Raw genomic sequence first — 24,857 nt, forward strand, 5'->3', positions numbered from 1 at the left:
ATCTTAATCCGGGATCGTTTTGCATAATTCCCCATTTAAGATGGAATAAGAATCTCATGATTAATTAATTGTAGCTTTTATTATTTAATTCTTGCTGTGGTACTGAAGCAGGATTGGATTTGTTTTTAAATACAAAATATTTCCCCATTTGTGACGTCATATACGAACGTCACAGTAACGGACCTCCCAGGAGGTGGAGCAGGGCAATAAGAGTAAGTGATATTAAAAGCACGACATGGACACGTCGTCTGTCTGTTTTCATTGTTTTTATTCCCCAAACGACCTTGACTGACGACATTAATATCCGTGACGTCATGGGATGTAATGTACATTGTACTCTCGATGACCTCGCAGTGGTACAGACAGGATGGTGATGACTTGTAAACTGGTGCATGTTACACCGATGATTTTAAACTATAACATTTCACCCCAAATTGCTTTTACACATACAAACCAAATCAATGATCTGAATCCATTTATCGATCTCCAAGAGAAACCTCAACAACTCCAATGTTTCTGTGGACCGTTTGCTCATTTCGGGTTTCCAAGGATTTCTTTACAAACTGCTCTCTCTCTCTCTCTCTCTCTCTCTCTCATCTTTTTCCTTGTCCATATTGGTCCCTATAACAATCTATATGGGATTGCCCATCCTTTTGACCAATCCCAATAATGGTTATAGTTATCTCATCGATCCTTCCTCTCAGTGCTCTCCAGAAGCGACCCGTGACCTCAACCCATTAACTGCTTCTTCCACATCCTCGTCATTTTATCCCATTTAATCTCCATGTCCATCCCCTCGCTCCGTCTCCCCCTCTTGGAAATGATTAAGGAGCTGAAAGGAGCAATTATGGGACCGGGAGAGCGAAGGAAGGGGGAGGGCCGGGAAACCATAAAGGGAAGGGTTAGGGTCATGGACAGGAGAGAATACGAGGGACAAACCGAGGAATCGGACTGCGTGCAAGGTAACCGAACAAGGTAAGACATGGTGTGAACAAGGTAAGACATGGTGTGAACAAGGTAACTCATGGTGTACTTGTCTTTACCTGTTAGGCTTCCACGTGTTTGTGCTGTGGTCTCGTGCTGTGTGAACTCTTATGAACAAGACACCTGTGGTTCGTAAGTCATATAGTGGGTGACATACTATAGGGGGTCCAGCCAAAGTGATAAAAGCGACATGGACACAACATGTACACAGTACTCACATAAGGCGCAATCAGTACTCACAAAAGGTGCACTCTGTACTCACAAAAGGTGCACTCCGTACTCGAGCGAGGTGTACTCTGTACTCGAGTGAGGTGCACTCTGTACTCACGCGAGGTGTACTCTGTACTCACGCAAGGTGTACTCTGTACTCGCGCGAGGTGCACTCTGTACTCAGGCAAGGTGCAATCTGAACTCGCACGAGGTGCACTCTGTGCACGAGCGAGGTGCACTCTGTACTCAGGCAAGGTGCACTCTGTACTCACAAAAGGTGCACTCCGTACTCGAGCGAGGTGTACTCTGTACTCGAGTGAGGTGCAATCTGTACTCACGCAAGGTGTACTCTGTACTCATGTACTCAGTACTCACGCAGGGTGCATTCTGCACTCTCACACAAAGTGCACTCTGTACTCACGCAAAGTCCTCTCTGTACTCAGGCAAGGTGCAATCTGTACTAGTGCGAGGTGCACTATGTACTCACGCAACGTGCAATCTGTACTCGTGCGAGGTGCACTCTGTACTCACGCAAGGTGCAATCTGTACTCGAGCGAGGGGCACTCTGTACTCACTCAAGGTGCAATCTGTACTCGCGCGAGGTGTACTCTGTACTCGAGCGAGGTGCACCCTGTACTTGCACGAGGTGCACTCTGTACTCGAGTGAGATGCACTCTGTACTCATGCAAGGTGCATTCTGTACTTCCGTGAGGTGCACTCTGTACTCGAGTGAGGTGCAATCTATACTTGCATGAGGTGCACTCTGTACTCGAGCGAGGTGCAATCTGTACTCGCACGAGGTGCAATCTGAACTCACGCGAGGTACACTCTGTACTCACGCAAGGTGCACTCTGTACTCGCGCAAGGTCCACTCAGTACTCACGCATGGTGCATTCTGCACTCACGCAAAGTCCACTCTGTACTCGGGTAAAGTGCACTCCATACTCCTACAATGTGCACTCTGCACTCAGTTAGACTGTCAGGCTTGAGAGAGGAGTACACAGATTTAGAGGAGCAAAGAGAGACACAAGAAGAGACATGTGCAGAAAAGAGAAAGAGAGACATGTGCAGGACTCACATTCAAATGGTACATAATTTATCGACAGACTCACATCGACATGGTACATAATTTATAGACAGACACATTCAAATGGTACATAATTGGAGAGGTACTCACATTCAAACGGTACATAATTTATCAATGTACTCACATTCAAACGGTACATAATTTATAGACGGACTCACATCCACATGGTACATAATTTATAGACAGAGTCACATGCAAACGGTACATCATTAATTGATGTACTCACTTTCAAACAGTACATAATTTACAGATGTACTTGCATTCAAACGGTACAAAATTTATAGACGGACTCACATCCACATGGTACATAATTTATAGACGGACTCACTGTCAAACGGTACATCATTAATTGATGTACTCATATTCAAACGACATAATTAATTGTGTACTCACATTCAAACAGTACATAATTTATAGAAGGGCTCACATTCAAACAGTACATAATTTATATATGTACTCACATTCAAATGGTACATAATTTATATATGAACTCACATTAAAATGGTACATAATTTATAGATGTACTCACATTGAAATGGTACATAATTTATATATGTACTCACATTCGAACGGTACATAATTTATATATGTACTCACATTCAAGTGGTACATAATTTATATATGTACTCACATTCAAATGGTACATAATTTATATATGTATTCACATTCAAATGGTACATAATTTATATATGTACTCACATTCAAATGGTACATAATTTATATATGTACTCACATTCAAATGGTACATCATTTATATATGAACTCACATTCGAACGGTACATAATTTATATATGTACTCACATTCAAATGGTACGTAATTTATATATGTACTCACATTCAAGTGGTACATAATTTATATATGTACTCACATTCAAGTGGTACATAATTTATATATGTACTCACATTCAAATGGTACATAATTTATATATGTACTCACATTAAAATGGTACATAATTTATAGATGTACTCACATTGAAATGGTACATAATTTATATATGTACTCACATTCGAACGGTACATAATTTATATATGTACTCACATTCAAGTGGTACATAATTTATATATGTACTCACATTCAAATGGTACATAATTTATATATGTATTCACATTCAAATGGTACATAATTTATATATGTACTCACATTCAAATGGTACATAATTTATATATGTACTCACATTCAAATGGTACATCATTTATATATGAACTCACATTCGAACGGTACATAATTTATATATGTACTCACATTCAAATGGTACATAATTTATATATGTACTCACATTCAAGTGGTACATAATTTATATATGTACTCACATTCAAGTGGTACATAATTTATATATGTACTCACATTCAAGTGGTACATAATTTATATATGTACTCACATTCAAGTGGTACATAATTTATATATGTACTCACATTCAAGTGGTACATAATTTATATATGTACTCACATTCAAATGGTACATAATTTATATATGTACTCACATTCAAGTGGTACATAATTTATATATGTACTCACATTCAAGTGGTACATAATTTATATATGTACTCACATTCAAATGGTACATAATTTATATATGTACTCACATTCAAGTGGTACATAATTTATATATGTACTCACATTAAAGTGGTACATAATTTATATATGTACTCACATTCAAGTGGTACATAATTTAAATATGTACTCACATTCGAACGGCACATAATTTATATATGTACTCACATTCAAATGGTACATAATTTATAGACGTGCTCACATTCGAACGGTACATAATTTATAGATGTACTCACATTCAAATGGTACATAATTTATAGACGTGCTCACATTCGAACGGTACATAATTTATATATGTACTCACATTCAAATGGTACATAATTTATAGACGTGCTCACATTCGAACGGTACATAATTTATATATGTACTCACATTCGAACGGTACATAATTTATATATGTACTCACATTCAAATGGTACATAATTTGTAGACGTGCTCACATTCGAACGGTACATAATTTATAGATGTACTCACTTGGATCGATTAGATCAGTTGCTTTATAGATTATGTTGATAGGAAAAAAATCAGCCCCTTATATATTTTTTACTGACCCCTCAGTTTTACTCATTTTATTTACTATTTTGTATGTGTATAATTTTTACGGATATATAAAAATTACTAACGTTTCACGTCCGAGCGTTATAGTTGTGAAAACAACTGAAATGGTCATCCAATGAACCCAAATTCATATGCATGCAGTGATAGTTCTGCACGGCATGAATTCACCTTTCCTGAGTGGAAACAAATTGGCAAATGGCGCAGGTATTGCGCAGATTCCTTTTCAGTGACGAATGTGACATCACTTCCGTGAACGTGAGGTCACTTTCTGCGTGGCAGAGAAATAAATACACAGGGCTTCTTATATGTAGATTAAAAAGAAATAACTTCTCGTATCCAGATCCGAATCTTCACAAAAATGTAATCAATTTGTCCTTGCCACACACCCATTCTGTCCACCAAATTTCGTCCGAATCCGTCCATAACTTTTGGAGACATCCTGCTCACAGACAAGCAAACAGACTGGGGTGAAAACACAACCTCCGTCCATCTCCGGTGATGGAGGTAAAATTACTGAGGATGTCTTTGACTGAGCATCGGGTTATACAATGTGGGACAGGTAGTTGTACGGCACGTGACTTAATCTTTAAAGGTTTGTGGCCCTGAGCTCGCTGCTGATTCATTCACACCGCTGATCACTCATACATTGGAAGCATCACCGCTGATCACTCATACATTGGAAGCATGTTACTGGGGTCAGGACCAATGACCACAACGGTCCTCAACTTATCTTAAATTCAACCAAGTCTAATGGAGGATATTGTTACATGTACCGGTAGTATATTTAAACTAGTGGGGTCACCCGTGGGAATCCCACGAGCATGGACGTGTGTGACATTTGGACATCTTCATTTAGTTAGATGCTGCACGTTCAGTTTTACAAAATGGTTACTGGCAATTTATCAGATGCACAAATGATGTAATCTACACAATATATTTACTTCTGATAACATGTGAATGCATGTGCGTACACATGGGAAATACAGTTTGAAATGTGTCATTACATCTCATGTAAAATGTGACTTCAAGATCTCAAATCCTCTCCATCCCCGCCCCCATCTCTCCCACATCACGCACACTGCACCAGGGAGTGGATCACCCACAGCGGAGTGGGTCACACGCACACACGGGGCAGTGGGTCACATGCACACACGGGGGAGAGGGTCACACACACACGGGGGGAGTGTGTCACACACACATGCGGGGGAGTGGGTCACACACACACACACACACACACACACACACACACACACACACACACACACACACACACACACACACACACAGGAGTGGGTCACACGCACACATGGGGGAGTGGGTCACACGCACACACAGGGGAGTGGGTCACACACACACGTGGAGGATTGGGTCACACACACGCCGGGGAGTGGGTCACACACACACACGTGGGGGAGTGGGTCACACACACACACGGGGGAGTGAGTCACACACGCACACACGGGGGAGTGGGTCCCACACACACACACGGGGGAGTGGGTCACACACACACACGGGGGAGTGGGTCACACACACACACGGGGGAGTGGGTCACACACACACACGGGGGAGTGGGTCACACACACACATGGGGGAGTGGGTCACACACACACGGTGGATTGGGTCACACACGAGGCGGGGGTGGGGGGAGGTGGTGGTATCGACCTCTTTGTCCATGTTCATGACTTTATCAAATGCTTGGTTCCTTGTCCAAGCAGATGGGAAACATTATGGATTGCTTCCAAGGGTTCTTTGACTACGAGACCTCCAAGAGTGTTGTTGTTCGGAGCAGACGACTCGGCGTTATCTTCCGCGTGTTTCAACTGCTCGTCCTGGTGTACTTTGTGGGGTGAGTTTTAATGTTGTTGTTCTTTGTTCTTTTAGAACAGCTGCTTGTTCATGCAAGGGGTGTTTTTCCTTCATTTTGGCTTTTGTTGTTTGAATATCATGGATGTTTTGGTGGTTATCATTGCCACATGTTTTTGGTGGTTTTAATTTTTAAAATAATTCTTCATCGTTGTGTGATAGCGTCTAAAACGATATACAGTATATATGATGTTTCAAAAAGTTGTGGACGGATTATTATAAAACTTGGTGGGTGAGTTGGTTAGGCGATAAGAACAAGCTGATTCGATTTTGGAGGTCCGGATCCAGATCTGGCCAATCAGTGGATACAAAGCGTGAACTGTTTAGCATGGTGGAGGTATGTATGCTCTCTATACCGAGTGCTGGTCTAGTTACCCTTGCCAGAGGAGAGGGTATTGCATTTGAGTCCGTTTGTTTGTTACTTGCAAAATTGGTCGGTTGCGTTTGTGGTTCTGTCTGTCTGTCTGTTTGTCTGTCTGTCTGTTTGTCTGTTTGTCTGTTTGTTTGTCACCGGCCTACAGGTCACAATTCTAAACTGACTGTCATGAAACTTCACCAAGTTGTATAGGTCGTCCCAATTGAGAAGCCTGTTGTTTTTGGGGTCAAAAGGTCAAAAGGTCAACATCGGCCAAAGGTCACCAACTTTGCCAAATTTCTAAAATCCTCACTTTTCATCCAATTGACTTGAAATTTGAAGAGGACTTGCATATTTGGTCATTGAATTCAGCCATAAATTATATTTTCGGTGAACATAGGCCAAAAGGCCAACATAGACCAAATTTCTAAAATCACCAATTTTCATTTGATTGACTTGAAAATTGAACAGCATTTGCACATTGAGTCACTAAATAGGGAAACTAACTATTTTTGAGGTCAAAAGTCAAAGGTCAACTCAAGGTCAACCTTACAAAATCATCATTTTTAATCTGAAAAATCGTCACTTTTCTTCCTGTTGACCCGAGCTTTGATCAAGATTGTCAATTTAATCTTGATGAAATGGACAATTTGCTGTATCTATGGAATTTTTTTTCTTGGGGGTGGGGGGCGGATTTTGCAGGTATCGTGCTCCACTTGACGTCTTCTTGTTTGTCTGTTTGTCTGTTTGTTTGTCTGTTTGTCTGTTTGTCCGCACAGAATAAATATGATTTTCTCTGCAACCGTTGGTCCGATTGACAGGAAATTTTCACGATAGGTGCAACTCCACCTGTATAATTTTTTAATGATAATTATGACGTCATAGGTCACGTAGTTCGGCCGCCATCTTGGAAAAACCGAAAAACTTTGCACCTCTATATCTCGGAAAGCGCTGAATAGAAAAAATTGAGACATGCTCATTGTAAAGAACTCTCCATGGGGAATAAAATATGTGAATGATGATGTCATAGTTGCCTCCATTATGACATCATAATTCGACAAGTACAAAACTTCATGCAATCAAGTTGAAATTTATTGAGTGCCATGTCGGCATAAACTGGTGGAGAAAAAATATAATGATGACATCATCGGTCACGTGGTTTGGCCGCCATCTTGGAAAAACCAAAAAAAATTGCACCTCTATATCTCCGAAAGTGCTGAATAGAAAAAATTGAGACATGGTTCATTGTAAAGAACTCTCCATGGGGAATAAAATATATTAATGATGATGTCATAGGTGCCTCCATTATGACATCATAATTTGACAAGTACAAAACTTCATCTGATCAAGATGAAATTTCTTGAGCATAATCGAGGAATAAATTCGTTTAGGAAAAAAAAATGATGATGTCATCGGTCACGTGGTTTGGTCGCCCTATTTGTTTTAACACAAAAGCCTTAAAAACCACTGAAAATACATCCTGGCGATGGTTTGCAATCTCCGATTGCTCTTTTTCTTGTTGGTTTATGTTTTTGATGGTTAAATGATTTCTGGACGTTGGTGGTGACTATGATTGCTGCATGTGTTTGGTGGTTATCATTGCTGCATGTATTAGTCGTTATCGTTGCTGCATGTTTTTGATGGCTATGATTTGTGAATGTTTTTGATGGCTATGATTTGTGAATGTTTTTGGTAGAATTGATTTGTGAATGTTTTTGGTAGAATTGATTTGTGAATGTTTTTGGTGGCATTGATTTGTGAATGTTTTTGATAGAATTGATTTGTGAATGTTTTTGATGGCATTGATTTGTGAATGTTTTTGGTAGAATTGATTTGTGAATGTTTTTGGTAGAATTGATTTGTGAATGTTTTTGGTGGCATTGATTTGTGAATGTTTTTGGTAGAATTGATTTGTGAATGTTTTTGATGGCTATGATTTGTGAATGTTTTTGGTAGAATTGATTTGTGAATGTTTTTGGTAGAATTGATTTGTGAATGTTTTTGGTGGCATTGATTTGTGAATGTTTTTGGTGGCATTGATTTGTGAATGTTTTTGATGGCTATGATTTGTGAATGTTTTTGGTAGAATTGATTTGTGAATGTTTTTGGTAGAATTGATTTGTGAATGTTTTTGGTAGAATTGATTTGTGAATGTTTTTGGTGGCATTGATTTGTGAATGTTTTTGGTAGAATTGATTTGTGAATGTTTTTGATGGCTATGATTTGTGAATGTTTTTGGTAGAATTGATTTGTGAATGTTTTTGGTAGAATTGATTTGTGAATGTTTTTGGTGGCATTGATTTGTGAATGTTTTTGGTAGAATTGATTTGTGAATGTTTTTGATGGCTATGATTTGTGAATGTTTTTGGTAGAATTGATTTGTGAATGTTTTTGGTAGAATTGATTTGTGAATGTTTTTGGTAGAATTGATTTGTGAATGTTTTTGGTGGCATTGATTTGTGAATGTTTTTGGTAGAATTGATTTGTGAATGTTTTTGGTGGCATTGATTTGTGAATGTTTTTGGTGGCATTGATTTGTGAATGTTTTTGATGGCATTGACTTGTGAATGTTTTTGGTTGCATTGATTTGTGTATGTTTTGGTGGTTATCATTGCTGAATGTTTTTGATGGTTGTTATTGCTGAGTGTTTGTGGTGGTTATCGTTGCTGAGTGTTTTTGGTGGTCATCATTGCTGCATGTTTTTGGTGGTTATCATTGCTGAGTGTTTGTGGTGGTTATCATTGCTGAGTGTTTTTGGTGGTTATCATTGCTGAATGTTTTTGATGGTTGTTATTGCTGAGTGTTTGTGGTGGTTATCGTTGCTGAGTGTTTTTAGTGGTTATCATTGCTGCATGTTTTTGGTGGTTATCATTGCTGAGTGTTTGTGATGGTTATCATTGCTGAGTGTTTGTGGTGGTTATCATTGCTGAATGTTTTTGATGGTTATTATTGCTGAGTGTTTGTGGTGGTTATCATTGCTGAGTGTTTTTGGTGGTTGTCATTGCTGCATGTTTTTGGTGGTTATCATTGCTGAGTGTTTGTGGTGGTTATCATTGCTGAGTGTTTGTGGTGGTTATCATTGCTGAGTGTTTGTGGTGGTTATCATTGCTGCATGTTTTTGGTGGTTATCATTGCTGAGTGTTTGTGGTGGTTATCATTGCTGAGTGTTTTTGGTGGTTATCATTGCTGAGTGTTTGTGGTGGTTATCATTGCTGAGTGTTTGTGGTGGTTATCATTGCTGAGTGTTTTTGGTGGTTATCATTGCTGAGTGTTTTTGGTGGTTATCATTGCTGAGTGTTTGTGGTGGTTATCATTGCTGAGTGTTTGTGGTGGTTATCATTGCTGCATGTTTTTGGTCGTTATCATTGCTGAGTGTTTTTGGCGGTTATCATTGCTGAGTGTTTGTGGTGGTTATCATTGCTGCATGTTTTTGGTGGTTATCATTGCTGCATGTTTTTGGTGGTTATCATTGCTGAGTGTTTGTGGTGGTTATCATTGCTGAGTGTTTGTGGTGGTTATCATTGCTGAGTGTTTGTGGTGGTTATCATTGCTGAGTGTTTGTGGTGGTTATCATTGCTGAGTGTTTTTGGTGGTTATCATTGCTGAGTGTTTGTGGTGGTTATCATTGCTGCATGTTTTTGGTGGTTATCATTGCTGAGTGTTTGTGGTGGTTATCATTGCTGAGTGTTTGTGGTGGTTATCATTGCTGAGTGTTTTTGGTGGTTATCATTGCTGCATGTTTTTGGTGGTTATCATTGCTGAGTGTTTGTGGTGGTTATCATTGCTGCATGTTTTTGGTGGTTATCATTGCTGAGTGTTTGTGGTGGTCATGATATCCACATGCACTGAGCCCCCGTCCAGGAGGTTGACAATGAACACACTGTCCAATCTACACATTGGGCCATGGACAGAAGACTGGAGGACATCACGACAGGACAATTTTAAAAATCACAGTGGAATGGGAGATTTGAACGAATTTAGTCCAATTGTTTGCTAATTTGAACTCACTCAAGCCATTAATGTATCCCATACCATGTTCCCAGCACTCTTACTGCCCGACCTACGGACTTTGCGTATTTTCCTGTTTCATCTTGAAGTCTCATGAGCAGAGAAAGGGAGGCACAGTCAGGAATTATTGTGTCTCCATTTCACGCAGAGCACACAATTAACGACGACCATTGCCGTCAATGCCGTCTTGTGTGTAAATGATTATATTGCAAAGATTACCGGGGTTATGGCCACTTTGGCTGTACCACCTTTCTTATTCTCGGGCACAGTACCCTTTATATTATTTGCCCGATGAAATAATAGCATTAACTGTGAAATTAAGGCGATGCCATGAATAAATAATTAAATTATTAGTGCTATAGAACATGCATATATGTATATTTTGTATTCTTCTCAACAAGTAACGTACAAGTAGAGGACTCCACACTGTCCCATAGGTAGTATTCGGCAACCATCACATGCTTGAGATGTCCTCTGGTTTGCAATTGAGAGTTATTGTTGTCTTTTGCCCTTTTGTTGTTAAAAATCACTGAATTTCAAATACACGTGCAGTAGACTGCTGATAAATAGTCATTTTTGGTGAAAATTCACAATTATTTCTATTTATCCTTACATTTTTTATCTAACCTCAGTGCCCGAGCACTCTTTGCCATTATTTCTTTAATGTCCTGGCAAGTATCCATTTTCAGGTCCATTTGATGTATGTCCATTTGGTGTCTTTCAAAAAATGTCTAATTTTTAAGGCCTAACTTTCCATGTCCCAAAAATGTCTACTTTTAAGGCCTAACTTTCCTGGTCCAAAAAAGTCTACTTTTAAGGCCTAACTGTCCATGTCCAAAAAATTCCTACCCTTTAAGGCCAAACTGTCCATGTCCAAAAAATGCCTACTTTTTAAGGCCTAACTGTCCATGTCCAAAAAATGCCTGCCTTTTAAGGCCAAACTTTCCTTGTCCAAAAAATGCCTACTTTTTAAGGCCTAACTGTCCATGTCCAAAAAATTCCTACCTTTTAAGGCCAAACTGTCCATGTCCAAAAAATGCCTGCCTTTTAAGGCCAAACTTTCCTTGCCCAAAAAATGTCTACTTTTAAGGCCTAACTTTCCTGGTCCAAAAAATGTCTACTTTTAAGGCCAAACTGTCCATGTCCAAAAAATGCCTACTTTTTAAGGCCTAACTGTCCATGTCCAAAAAATGCCTACCTTTTAAGGCCAAACTTTCCTTGTCCACAAAAGGTCTACTTTTAAGGCCTAACTGTCCATGTCCAAAAAAGGTCTACTTTTAAGGCCGAACTGTCCATGTACAAAAAAGTCTACTTTTTAAGGCCAAACTGTCCATGTCCAAAAAATGTCTACTTTTAAGGGCTAATTGTCCATGTCCAAAAAATGTCTACTTTTAAGGCCTAATTGTCCATGTCCAAAAAATGTCTACTTTTAAGGCCGAATTGTCCATGTCCAAAAAATGTCTACTTTTAAGGCCTAATTGTCCATGTCCAAAAAATGTCTACTTTTAAGGCCGAATTGTCCATGTCCAAAAAATGTCTACTTTTAAGGCCTAATTGTCCCTGTCCAAAAAATGTCTACTTTTAAGGCCTAATTGTCCATGTCCAAAAAATGTCTACTTTTAAGGCCGAATTGTCCATGTCCAAAAAATGTCTACTTTTAAGGCCTAATTGTCCATGTCCAAAAAATGTCTACTTTTAAGGCCGAATTGTCCATGTCCAAAAAATGTCTACTTTTAAGGCCTAATTGTCCATGTCCAAAAATTGTCTACTTTTAAGGCCGAATTGTCCATGTCCAAAAAAGGTCTACTTTTAAGGCCTAATTGTCCATGTCCAAAAAATGTCTACTTTTAAGGCCGAATTGTCCATGTCCTTGAAACTGAGAATTTTGTGCCCTGGTTTCCAGTACAGAGACTATTCCACCTTAAACCTTCAGCAGGGTTAATCAAAATGAAACTCTCTTGGTTATTTCATTTCGGACAATGATGGCCGAGTAATAAAACACGGGACGGGTTCCTCAATTTAGTTGAATGAGGGTCGTGGTTTTCCAGTTTGCGCTGCAGTCGAAGTGCGGAACGCACAGGTGAAAACGAATGGTTTAATAAAGCGTGCGAGTATTAGGGGAAAACTAAAAGCCGCTTTGGTTAAAAATGTGGAGCGACATTTTCAGGATTGCTGTGAAAGTTTTTACCATTCGTTGTAATCATGGTGGACTGGGTGCAAATCTGTGGACGACAGGCTTATTATACACTCCCTGCATACTTACATTGTTCCTGTCTGTATTTAAATACATTCCCTTTGTTTAAAATCCCAGACACTTTCTTCCCATCCCTTTTCCTTTCATCATTTTTATTCCACTCTTGTCCCTTGGGATCACAAGATTGATTTTTATATGGACGGACCATTAGTATCACAGGAACACTTTAGAGGTTTCAACAACTTTGTGTGTGTGAGTTTTGTTGTGAGAAATAATATAACAACAATGATTACAATTGTTGCGACAAACAGATGAAATAATGAACCAATATAACAACAATGATTACAATTGTTGCGACAAACAGATGAAATAATGAACCAATATAACAACAATGATTACAATTGTTGCGACAAACAGATGAAATAATGAACCAATATAACAACAATGATTACAATTGTTGCGACAAACAGATGAAATAATGAACCAATATAACAACAATGATTACAATTGTTGCGACAAACAGATGAAATAATCAACCAATATAACAACAATGATTACAATTGTTGTGACAAACAGATGAAATAATGAACCAATATAACAACAATGATTACAATTGTTGTGACAAACAGATGAAATAATGAACCAATATAACAACAATGATTACAATTGTTGTGACAAACAGATGAAATAATGAACCAATATAACAACAATGATTACAATTGTTGCGACAAACAGATGAAATAATGAACCAATATAACAACAATGATTACAATTGTTGTGACAAACAGATGAAATAATGAACCAATATAACAACAATGATTACAATTGTTGCGACAAACAGATGAAATAATGAACCAATATAACAACAATGATTACAATTGTTGTGACAAACAGATGAAATAATGAACCAATATAACAACAATGATTACAATTGTTGTGACAAACAGATGAAATAATGAACCAATATAACAACAATGATTACAATTGTTGTGACAAACAGATGAAATAATGAACCAATATAAAAACAATGATTACAATTGTTGTGACAAACAGATGAAATAGTGAACCAATATAACAACAATGATTACAATTGTTGTGACAAACAGATGAAATAATGAACCAATATAACAACAATGATTACAATTGTTGTGACAAACAGATGAAATAATGAACCAATATAACAACAATGATTACAATTGTTGTGACAAACAGATGAAATAATGAACCAATATAACAACAATGATTACAATTGTTGTGACAAACAGATGAAATAATGAACCAATATAACAACAATGATTACAATTGTTGCGACAAACAGATGAAATAATGAACTAATATAACAACAATGATTACAATTGTTGTGACAAACAGATGAAATAATGAACCAATATAACAACAATGATTACAATTGTTGTGACAAACAGATGAAATAATGAACCAATATAACAACAATGATTACAATTGTTGTGACAAACAGATGAAATAATGAACCAATATAACAACAATGATTACAATTGTTGTGACAAACAGATGAAATAATGAACCAATATAACAACAATGATTACAATTGTTGTACAAACAAATTTATGAAATTTAATTTTGAATTTTTAAAATTTATGAAACAGATTTACCATCCTCAGAGGATTTGTGTTCCTCGACAAGGGAATGCTGTAGTTAACTGGGATAACTTGGCTATTGGATGTAGTCATTCTGGTTTCACCATTAACTAGGATAACTTGGCTATTGGATGTAGTCATTCTGGTTTAACTGTTCACTGGATAACTTAACAAGTGGATGTAGTCATTCTGGTTTGACCGTTAACTGGGATAACTTGGCTATTGCATGTAGTCATTCTGGTTTTACCATTAACTAGGATAACTTAACCAGTGGATGTAGTCATTCTGGTTTGACTGTTAAGTGGGATAACTTAACTAGTGGATGTAGTCATTCTGGTTTGACTGTTAACTGGGATAACTTGACTATTGGATGTAGTCATTCTGGTTTGACTGTTAACAGGGATAACGTAACTAGTGGATGTAGTCATTCTGGTTTGACTGTTAACTGGGATAACGTAACTAGTGGATGTAGTCATTCTGGTTTGACCGTTAACTGGGATAATTTAACTAATGGATGTAGTCATTCTGGTTTGACTGTTAACAGGGATAACTTGGCTATTGGATGTAGTCATTCTGGTTTGATCGTTAACTGGGATAACTTAACTAGTGGATGTAGTCATTCTGGTTTGGCCAATTGGAGGCGTTTATTCAAATCTAGGACAGTGAACGCCCATTTAATTTAACTGTAACATTGTCTAATTTAACTATACCATTGTCTAATTTAACTATAACATTGTCTAATTTAACTATAACATTGTCAAATTTAACTATAACATTGTCTAATTTAACTATAACATTGTCTAAATTAACTATAACATTGTCGAAATTAACTATACCATTGTCTAATTTAACTACAACATTGTCTAATTTAACTATAACATTGTCTAATTTAACTATAACATTGTCTAATTTAACTATAACATTGTTTAATTTAACTATAACATTGTCTAATTTAACTATAACATTGTCTAATTTAACTATAACATTGTCAAATTTAACTATAACATTGTCTAATTTAACTATAACATTGTCTAAATTAACTATAACATTGTCTAAATTAACTATACCATTGTCTAATTTAACTATAACATTGTCTAATTTAACTATAACATTGTCAAATTTAACTATAACATTGTCGAATTTAACTATAACATTGTCTAAATTAACTATAATATTGTCTAATTTAACTATACCATTGTCTAATTTAACTATAACATTGTCTAATTTAACTATAACATTGTCAAATTTAACTAAAACATTGTTTAATTTAACTATAACATTGTTTAATTTAACTATAACATTGTTTAATTTCACCATAACATTGTATAATTTAACTATAACATTGTCTAATTTAACTATAACATTGTCAAATTTAACTAAAACATTGTTTAATTTAACTATAACATTGTTTAATTTAACTATAACATTGTCTAATTTAACTCTAACATTGTCTAATTTAACAATAACATTGTTTAATTTAACTATAACATTGTCTAATTTAACTATGACATTGTCTAATACTACAACATTGTCTAATTTAACTATAATAGTGTCTAATTTAACAATACCATTGTCTAATTTAACTACAACATTGTCTAATTTAACTATACCATTGTCTAATTTAACTACAACATTGTCTAATTTAACTATAACATTGTCTAATTTAACTATAACATTGTCTAATTTAACTATACCATTGTCTAATTTAACTATAACATTGTCTAATTTAACTGTACCATTGTCTAATTTAACTACAACATTGTCTAATTTAACTAAAGCATTGTCTAATTTAACTATAACATTGTCTAATTTAACTATAACATTGTCTAATTTAACTATAACATTGTCTTATTTAACTATACCATTGTCTAATTTAACTATAACATTGTCTAATTTTACTATACCATTGTCTAATTCAACTATACCATTGTCTAATTTAACAACAACATTGTCTAATTTAACTATAACATTGTCTAATTTAACTATAACATTGTCAAATTTAACGATAACATTGTCTACTTTAACATTAACATTGTCTAAATTAACTATAACATTGTCTAATTTAACAATACCATTGTCTAATTTAACTATAACATTGTCTAATTTAACTATAACATTGTCAAATTTAACTAAAACATTGTTTAATTTAACTATAACATTGTTTAATTTAACTATAACATTGTCTAATTTAACAATAACATTGTCTGATTTAACTATAACATTGTCAAATTTAACTAAAACATTGTTTTATTCAACTATAACATTGTTTAATTTAACTATAACATTGTCTAATTTAACTATAATATTGTCTAATTTAACAATAACATTGTTTAATTTAACTATAACATTGTCTAATTTAACTATACCATTGTCTAATTTAACTACAACATTGTCTACTTTAACTATAACATTGTCTAATTTAACAATAACATTGTTTAATTACCTTCGCAAAAGCGGAAGGTTATGTTTTGATCGCTGTGTATTTATTTGTATGTCTGTGTGTGTGTGTGTATGTTATTCGCATAACTCAAAAAGTATTCAACCGAATTGCATGAAATTTGGTGGGATGATTGGTTATTATACGGGACACATTTGATTAGATTTTGGGAGCGATCGGGTCAAAGGTCAAGGTCAAGGTCACGAAAAGGTCAAAATCGTATTTTTACCAAGTACAGAACAGTAGCTGCGGCGAAGGTATGCGCTCTACCGAGTGCCCGTTCTAGTTTAACTATAACATTGTCTAATTTAACGATACCATTGTCTAATTTAACTACAACATTGTCTAATTTAACTACAACATTGTCTAATTTAACTATAACATTGTCTAATTTAACAATAACATTGTCTAATTTAACTATACCATTGTCTAATTTAACTACAACATTGTCTACTTTAACTATAACATTGTCTAATTTAACAATAACATTGTTTAATTTAACTATAACATTGTCTAATTTAACGATACCATTGTCTAATTTAACTACAACATTGTCTAATTTAACTATACCATTGTCTAATTTAACTATAACATTGTCTAATTTAACTACAACATTGTCTAATTTAACTACAACATTGTCTAATTTAACTATAACATTGTCTAATTTAACAATAACATTGTCTAATTTAACTACAACATTGTCAAATTTAACTATAGCATTGTCTAATTGAACTATAGCATTGTCAAATTTAACTATAACATTGTCTAATTTAACTATAACATTGTCTAATTTAACGATACCATTGTCTAATTTAACTATACCATTGTCTAATTTAACTACAACATTGTCAAATTTAACTACAACATTGTCTAATTTAACTATAGCATTGTCAAATTTAACGATACCATTGTCTAATTTAACTATAGCATTGTCAAATTTAACTACAACATTGTCTAATTTAACGATACCATTGTCTAATTTAACTATACCATTGTCTAATTTAACTACAACATTGTCAAATTTAACTACAACATTGTCAAATTTAACTATAGCATTGTCAAATTTAACTACATGTTGATATTATACCTTGGATAGTAAAACATGTTCAGGTTAGCCACACCACTTCCTGAGGGTGTGTTTGTCCACACCAACATCATAATCGATGTCACTCATTCTAAAGGTGTTTAAATGATCACATCACTTTGTGCTCCAATGTTTATTTTTTGTTAAACTTTGTTGTTTATAAGTGCTGCCTCCCCATTTATAGGTTTTGTTTCCTTTTCTAAGTTTATGTTTCATCCACATCTTTAGTTTACTTCATCCAGTTCTTCAAGCACTTCCTTTATTTGACAAGATTATGTGAAATGATTGTAATATCGTCAGCAAATTGTAGATGAGCCGAGATGAGCCGATGAGATGAGCTATTCTCCCTTACCTTGATATTTACTACCTGCTACTCTCCCTTACCTTGATATTTACTACCTGCTACTCTCCCTTGATATTTACGACCTGCTACTCTCCCTTGATATTTACTACCTGCTATTCTCCCTTGATATTTACTACCTGCTACTCTCCCTTGATATTTACTACCTGCTACTCTCCCTTGATATTTACTACCTGCTACTCTCCCTTGATATTTACTACCTGCTACTCTCCCTTGATATTTACTACCTGCTACTCTCCCTTGATATTTACTACCTGCTATTCTCCCTTGATATTTACTACCCTGCTATTCTCCCTTGATATTTACTACCTGCTATTCTCCCTTGATATTTACTACCCTGCTACGCTCCCTTGATATTTACTACCTGCTATTCTCCCTTGATATTTACTACCTGCTATTCTCCCTTGATATTTACTACCTGCTATTCTCCCTTGATATTTACTACCTGCTATTCTCCCTTGATATTTACTACCTGCTACTCTCCCTTGATATTTACTACCTGCTATTCTCCCTTGATATTTACTACCTGCTATTCTCCCTTGATATTTACTACCTGCTACTCTCCCTTGATATTTACTACCTGCTACTCTCCCTTGATATTTACTACCTGCTACTCTCCCTTGATATTTACTACCTGCTACTCTCCCTTGATATTTACTACCTGCTACTCTCCCTTGATATTTACTACCTGCTATTCTCCCTTGATATTTACTACCTGCTACTCTCCCTTGATATTTACTACCTGCTACTCTCCCTTGATATTTACTACCCTGCTATTCTCCCTTGATATTTACTACCTGCTACTCTCCCTTGATATTTACTACCTGCTACTCTCCCTTGATATTTACTACCCTGCTATTCTCCCTTGATATTTACTACCTGCTACTCTCCCTTGATATTTACTACCTGCTATTCTCCCTTGATATTTACTACCTGCTACTCTCCCTTGATATTTACTACCTGCTACTCTCCCTTGATATTTACTACCCTGCTATTCTCCCTTGATATTTACTACCTGCTACTCTCCCTTGATATTTACTACCTGCTACTCTCCCTTGATATTTACTACCTGCTATTCTCCCTTGATATTTACTACCTGCTACTCTCCCTTGATATTTACTACCCTGCTATTCTCCCTTGATATTTACTACCTGCTACTCTCCCTTGATATTTACTACCTGCTACTCTCCCTTGATATTTACTACCTGCTACTCTCCCTTGATATTTACTACCCTGCTATTCTCCCTTGATATTTACTACCTGCTACTCTCCCTTGATATTTACTACCTGCTACTCTCCCTTGATATTTACTACCCTGCTATTCTCCCTTGATATTTACTACCTGCTACTCTCCCTTGATATTTACTACCTGCTATTCTCCCTTGATATTTACTACCTGCTACTCTCCCTTGATATTTACTACCTGCTACTCTCCCTTGATATTTACTACCCTGCTATTCTCCCTTGATATTTACTACCCTGCTACTCTCCCTTGATATTTACTACCTGCTATTCTCCCTTGATATTTACTACCTGCTACTCTCCCTTGATATTTACTACCTGCTACTCTCCCTTGATATTTACCACCTGCTATTCTCCCTTGATATTTACTACCTGCTACTCTCCCATGATATTTACTACCTGCTACTCTCCCTTGATATTTACTACCTGCTATTCTCCCTTGATATTTACTACCTGCTACTCTCCCTTGATATTTACTACCTGCTATTCTCCCTTGATATTTACTACCTGCTACTCTCCCTTGATATTTTCTACCTGCTATTCTCCCTTGATATTTACTACCTGCTACTCTCCCTTGATATTTACTACCTGCTATTCTCCCTTGATATTTACTACCTGCTACTCTCCCTTGATATTTACTACCTGCTACTCTCCCTTGATATTTACTACCTGCAACTCTCCCTTGATATTTACTACCTGCTATTCTCCCTTGATATTTACTACCTGCTACTCTCCCTTGATATTTACTACCTGCTACTCTCCCTTGATATTTACTACCTGCAACTCTCCCTTGATATTTACTACCTGCTACTCTCCCTTGATATTTACTACCTGCTACTCTCCCTTGATATTTACTACCTGCAACTCTCCCTTGATATTTACTACCTGCTATTCTCCCTTGATATTTACTACCTGCTACTCTCCCTTGATATTTACCACCTGCTATTCTCCCTTGATATTTACCACCTGCTACTCTCCCTTGATATTTACTACCTGCAACTCTCCCTTGATATTTACTACCTGCTACTCTCCCTTGATATTTACTACCCTGCTACTCTCCCTTGATATTTACTCCCTGCTATTCTCCCTTGATATTTACGACCTGCTATTCTCCCTTGATATTTACTACCTGCTACTCTCCCTTGATATTTACTACCCTGCTACTCTCCCTTGATATTTACTCCCTGCTATTCTCCCTTGATATTTACGACCTGCTATTCTCCCTTGATATTTACTACCTGCTATTCTCCCTTGATATTTACTACCTGCTATTCTCCCTTGATATTTACTACCTGCTACTCTCCCTTGATATTTACTACCTGCTACTCTCCCTTGATATTTATTACCTGCTATTCTCCCTTGATATTTACTACCTGCTACTCTCCCTTGATATTTACTACCTGCTATGCTCCCTTGATATTTACTACCTGCTACTCTCCCTTGATATTTACTACCTGCTACTCTCCCTTGATATTTACTACCTGCTACTCTCCCTTGATATTTACTACCTGCTACTCTCCCTTGATATTTACTACCTGCTACTCTCCCTTGATATTTACTACCTGCTACTCTCCCTTGATATTTACTACCTGCTACTCTCCCTTGATATTTACTACCTGCTACTCTCCCTTGATATTTACTACCTGCTACTCTCCCTTGATATTTACTACCTGCTATTCTCCCTTGATATTTACTACCTGCTACTCTCCCTTGATATTTACTACCTGCTACTCTCCCTTGATATTTACTACCTGCTATTCTCCCTTGATATTTACTACCTGCTATTCTCCCTTGATATTTACTACCTGCTATTCTCCCTTGATATTTACTACCTGCTACTCTCCCTTGATATTTACTACCTGCTATTCTCCCTTGATATTTACTACCTGCTACTCTCCCTTGATATTTACTACCTGCTATTCTCCCTTGATATTTACTACCTGCTACTCTCCCTTGATATTTACTACCTGCTACTCTCCCTTGATATTTACTACCTGCTATTCTCCCTTGATATTTACCACCTGCTACTCTCCCTTGATATTTACTACCTGCTACTCTCCCTTGATATTTACTACCTGCTACTCTCCCTTGATATTTACTACCTGCTATTCTCCCTTGATATTTACGACCAGCTATTCTCCCTTGATATTTACTACCTGCTATTCTCCCTTGATATTTACTACCTGCTACTCTCCCTTGATATTTACTACCTGCTATTCTCCCTTGATATTTACTACCTGCTACTCTCCCTTGATATTTACTACCTGCTACTCTCCCTTGATATTTACTACCTGCTATTCTCCCTTGATATTCACTACCTGCTACTCTCCCTTGATATTTACTACCTGCTATTCTCCCTTGATATTTACTACCTGCTACTCTCCCTTGATATTTACTACCTGCTATTCTCCCTTGATATTTACTACCTGCTACTCTCCCATGATATTTACTACCTGCTATTCTCCCTTGATATTTACTACCTGCTACTCTCCCTTGATATTTACTACCTGCTACTCTCCCTTGATATTTAGTACCTGCTACTCTCCCTTGATATTTACTACCTGCTATTCTCCCTTGATATTTACTCCCTGCTATTCTCCCTTGATATTTACGACCTGCTATTCTCCCTTGATATTTACTACCTGCTATTCTCCCTTGATATTTACTACCTGCTATTCTCCCTTGATATTTACTACCTGCTACTCTCCCTTGATATTTACTACCTGCTATTCTCCCTTGATATTTACAACCTGCTACTCTCCCATGATATTTAGTACCTGCTATTCTCCCTTGATATTTACTACCTGCTACTCTCCCTTGATATTTACTACCTGCTATTCTCCCTTGATATTTACTACCTGCTATTCTCCCTTGATATTTACTACCTGCTACTCTCCCTTGATATTTACTACCTGCTACTCTCCCTTGATATTTACTACCTGCTATTCTCCCTTGATATTTACTACCTGCTACTCTCCCTTGATATTTACTACCTGCTATTCTCCCATGATATTTACTACCTGCTACTCTCCCTTGATATTTACTACCTGCTACTCTCCCTTGATATTTACTACCTGCTATTCTCCCTTGATATATACTACCTGCTACTGTCCCTTGATATTTACTACCTGCTATTCTCCCTTGATATTTACTACCTGCTATTCTCCCTTGATATTTACTACCTGCTACTCTCCCTTGATATTTACTACCTGCTATTCTCCCTTGATATTTACTACCTGCTATTCTCCCTTGATATTTACTACCTGCTATTCTCCCTTGATATTTACTACCCTGCTACTCTCCCTTGATATTTACTACCTGCTACTCTCCCTTGATATTTACTACCTGCTATTCTCCCTTGATATTTACTACCTGCTACTCTCCCTTGATATTTACTACCTGCTATTCTCCCTTGATATTTACTACCTGCTATTCTCCCTTGATATTTACTACCTGCTATTCTCCCTTGATATTTACTACCTGCTACTCTCCCTTGATATTTACTACCTGCTATTCTCCCTTGATATTTACTACCTGCTACTCTCCCTTGATATTTACTACCTGCTATTCTCCCTTGATATTTACTACCTGCTACTCTCCCTTGATATTTACTACCTGCTATTCTCCCTTGATATTTACTACCTGCTACTCTCCCATGATATTTACTACCTGCTATTCTCCCTTGATATTTACTACCTGCTACTCTCCCTTGATATTTACTACCTGCTATTCTCCCTTGATATTTACAACCTACTACTCTCCCATGATATTTAGTACCTGCTATTCTCCCTTGATATTTACTACCTGCTACTCTCCCTTGATATTTACTACCTGCTATTCTCCCTTGATATTTACTACCTGCTATTCTCCCTTGATATTTACTACCTGCTACTCTCCCTTGATATTTACTACCTGCTATTCTCCCTTGATATTTACTACCTGCTATTCTCCCTTGATATTTACTACCCTGCTATTCTCCCTTGATATTTACTACCTGCTATTCTCCCTTGATATTTACTACCCTGCTACGCTCCCTTGATATTTACTACCTGCTACTCTCCCTTGATATTTACTACCTGCTACTCTCCCTTGATATTTACTACCTGCTACTCTCCCTTGATATTTACTACCTGCTACTCTCCCTTGATATTTACTACCTGCTATTCTCCCTTGATATTTACTACCTGCTACTCTCCCTTGATATTTACTACCTGCTACTCTCCCTTGATATTTACTACCCTGCTATTCTCCCTTGATATTTACTACCTGCTATTCTCCCTTGATATTTACTACCCTGCTACTCTCCCTTGATATTTACTACCTGCTATTCTCCCTTGATATTTACTACCTGCTACTCTCCCTTGATATTTACTACCTGCTACTCTCCCTTGATATTTACCACCTGCTATTCTCCCTTGATATTTACTACCTGCTACTCTCCCTTGATATTTACTACCTGCTACTCTCCCTTGATATTTACTACCTGCTATTCTCCCTTGATATTTACTACCTGCTACTCTCCCTTGATATTTACTACCTGCTATTCTCCCTTGATATTTACTACCTGCTACTCTCCCTTGATATTTTCTACCTGCTATTCTCCCTTGATATTTACTACCTGCTACTCTCCCTTGATATTTACTACCTGCTATTCTCCCTTGATATTTACTACCTGCTACTCTCCCTTGATATTTACTACCTGCTATTCTCCCTTGATATTTACCACCTGCTACTCTCCCTTGATATTTACTACCTGCGACTCTCCCTTGATATTTACTACCTGCTACTCTCCCTTGATATTTACTACCCTGCTACTCTCCCTTGATATTTACTCCCTGCTATTCTCCCTTGATATTTACTACCTGCTACTCTCCCTTGATATTTACTACCTGCTACTCTCCCTTGATATTTACTACCTGCTATTCTCCCTTGATATTTACTACCTGCTATTCTCCCTTGATATTTACTACCTGCTACTCTCCCTTGATATTTACTACCCTGCTACTCTCCCTTGATATTTACTCCCTGCTATTCTCCCTTGATATTTACGACCTGCTACTCTCCCTTGATATTTACTCCCTGCTATTCTCCCTTGATATTTACGACCTGCTATTCTCCCTTGATATTTACTACCTGCTATTCTCCCTTGATATTTACTACCTGCTACTCTCCCTTGATATTTACTACCTGCTACTCTCCCTTGATATTTATTACCTGCTATTCTCCCTTGATATTTACTACCTGCTACTCTCCCTTGATATTTACTACCTGCTACTCTCCCTTGATATTTACTACCTGCTATTCTCC

General features: G+C 36.8%; 1 protein-coding gene across 1 annotated transcript in view; it reads left to right on the forward strand.

Moving 5' to 3' along the window:
* The first annotated feature begins 918 nt into the window (after window positions 1-918).
* LOC144892559 (P2X purinoceptor 4-like) overlaps window positions 919-24,857 on the forward strand; it is a 218,736-nt gene continuing 194,797 nt past the window's right edge. Inside the window, exons 1-2 of the mRNA XM_078779581.1 lie at window positions 919-975; window positions 6,106-6,236. Of these exons, the coding sequence (XP_078635707.1) occupies window positions 6,106-6,236 (131 nt within the window). The 5' untranslated portion in view covers window positions 919-975. The remainder of the gene's footprint in view (window positions 976-6,105; window positions 6,237-24,857) is intronic.

Source organism: Myxine glutinosa, chromosome 6 (genome assembly GCF_964187855.1).
Source record: "Myxine glutinosa chromosome 6, kmMyxGlut1.1, whole genome shotgun sequence".
Lineage (NCBI taxonomy): Eukaryota > Metazoa > Chordata > Myxini > Myxiniformes > Myxinidae > Myxine > Myxine glutinosa.